At 37.9% G+C, this 2,542-nt stretch overlaps 1 protein-coding gene across 1 annotated transcript; it reads left to right on the forward strand.

Moving 5' to 3' along the window:
- Window positions 1-430: 430 nt before the first annotated feature.
- LOC108360875 (rRNA 2'-O-methyltransferase fibrillarin-like) lies at window positions 431-1,224 on the forward strand. The gene is made up of 2 exons (XM_017613323.1): window positions 431-778; window positions 849-1,224. The coding sequence occupies exons 1-2, from the start codon at window positions 724-726 to the stop codon at window positions 1,040-1,042; spliced, it is 249 nt and encodes an 82-aa protein (XP_017468812.1). The 5' UTR covers window positions 431-723; the 3' UTR covers window positions 1,043-1,224.
- Window positions 1,225-2,542: the final 1,318 nt, after the last annotated feature.

Consider the following 2,542-nt stretch of genomic DNA (forward strand, 5'->3'; position numbering starts at 1 on the left):
TGTATTAATTTTACAAATCAAAGATTGATAACCTAATTCACTTTTTATTAATGAGTCCTTGAATATTTTAATGCGCATTGCATAATTGCCTACTTTGAATGCACACTAACAAAATGAGATTACATACATAGTTTATTTTTAGAAAAATAATGCAAAAATGAATTCTTATCAAGGGGATAGACCTTTTCGGCACATTAGTTGGCGAAGGTAAATGCATACGTATATATATATATATATATATATACTTACATACATATATGCATGTACTATATTTATTTATGCATAAATGTTGTTCGAAATGCTGACAAGCGTGTATTTCATTGTCAGTTCATTCGCTATACATATGAAGGTAGTTGTTTAGGGTTTTTCACTGACAAAAACCCGGCGAAGCACTGAGACGACATTCATTCGAGTCTTATCATCTCGCAGTTTTCCTCTTCCCTTACTCATCTGCTGTTTATACAGCACCGCGTTAAGGCCCTCCCACTTGTGCTTGAATTGCATTATTGTAGCACATTGCCCCGTTTTGCGCCACCTCACAGTGCGCCGTATTGGAGCGTTAACTCAATTGCATAACCCTACGAAAACCCCCTCTGCTTGGGAAAATAAGCAGCAGTACTATAACAAATTCTGATGCTCGTCACTGATCGTATATAAAATGCTTGGCCCACAGTAAACATCGTATCACTTCAGCCAGGGTATTGCAATATTAACATGTGAAAAATGAAATTTCACATATTGTTGGCAGTTTTTTTCGCCGTTTTGGCGCTAGTTAAAGGTAAAAGGGTTAAGAAAATTTCAATCCGAATTATCGAAATTTACTTTCTCTCTTTCTCTGCTTATTTCAGGTGTGCCAGTGCCAGGTGGTGGTGGCGGTGGCGGCGGCGGTGGTGGTGGCCGCGGCTGCAATTGTGAGCGTGGAGGTGGTGGAGGGGGCGGCGGCGGAGGCGGTGGGGGATGGGGCAATGGTCCTGGAGGTCCTGGGGGCGCTGGTGGGCCTGACTGCGTTAGACCTTCTTGGATGCCACCATGTCCTCCATAAGATGATTTTGTATTGAAGACGTCAGAGGCATTAATACCTTCATACCTCCGTATTAGACCAAATTTTACACCATTCGATTATAAGATCCTTACACACATACTTACACGTATTTATAAATGAAACCAAAAGCTTTAAAAATAATTAGAAAATCTAATTAATTAAATAAAATATAAGAATTTACGTTAAATTGAAGATGTTGTCTATTGTTTTTCATGACAAGATATTTACATACATAGGTGTATGGGTATTTAAAACAAAAAAAAGTCGATTGCAAAAATGCATCTTAATTCATTCGTGTATTAGTTCGCCTAATAGGCCTGTGGGACGTCCCATCTTAAGTTTTCCTCAAAATTGCTCATAAAATTTTGTATCGCAGAATTTGTGGTTTCGTTTATAGTATAACCCGCTTAAGTACACAGTATACATAAGTATACATCTTGCATGCTGAGATAGTTACATAAAAGAGGACAATTAATGGTTAAATAGTAATTAAAGCAAGACAAATTTATTCCCATTTAAGTATGTATTCCTAGCCCGTACAAATAAAATACCTAATTTTCTTTCTAAGCCTGAAGAAGCAACTAACACAAACAAAGAATGAATTTGGTCTTTCCAAAAAAACCGGCAATTTAGGTCTGTTTTCATAACCATTGCCGATTTCCATACCAAACTTGAAAGATAACTGCCAAACACATGTTAACTCGTTGCTTTGAAAACGACCCCTAATGTTGTGTTTTATTGCAGTATTATAGCCAGGGTACGAGTACATCAACCTTCAGGGTTACAAAGTATGAGCCAAGGTGATCGTCTCATTATAATCCAGCAATGTCACTGTGACCCATATAAGGGTCGAAATCACAGAGATCGAGAACTCAGTTGCGGAAGAAGTAAAAAATTGAATTTTATTATTACTTAAATTGATGTTTCACAGTTATGACTTTGATTAGGTTGTCGTTAACGTAGTTTAAGACCGGGCGGTGCACGAAATGCCATTTCTTTTAATTTATCGCTGAAAGTAATGAATAATATGTTATAAGGCTAGCGGATTCGCGTCGCTTGATGCGATTAAAATCGCCAATAGCGAACAATTATACAAATTCATACGGCGCTGTTTATGGTGCACTGGTTGGGATTTTGATCGCACCGCACGATCTGAATTCACTTGGTCATAAAGGTAGCCTAAGTAGTAATTTCGGAAACGTTTTTAAGCCTTGCCGGGGTACATATTTTTTTTTAAAGATAGTGGCCATCCGATCGAACTGATTATTCTATACCATTCGGTAGACGGCTAAAAAGGATGCGCCACAAAAAAATTTACGAAAAAAGGCGCTTAAAAACGTATAAACCTAGTTGACGGCGAACAAAGACGTGTAACCATAGATTTATACCTGGCCAAGGACTGTCACTTCAGCATCTTTCCCCAAAAACTCTTCGGGAAATTTGTATACTGCTACATTAGGCTGGGTCGATTTTGTATGGGGGAAAATAAAATGCATTTGA

This window comes from Rhagoletis zephyria, unplaced genomic scaffold (assembly GCF_001687245.7).
Source record: "Rhagoletis zephyria isolate East Lansing unplaced genomic scaffold, Rhagoletis_zephyria_1.1 Rzeph_scaffold_00646, whole genome shotgun sequence".
In the NCBI taxonomy this organism is placed as follows: Eukaryota; Metazoa; Arthropoda; class Insecta; order Diptera; family Tephritidae; genus Rhagoletis; species Rhagoletis zephyria.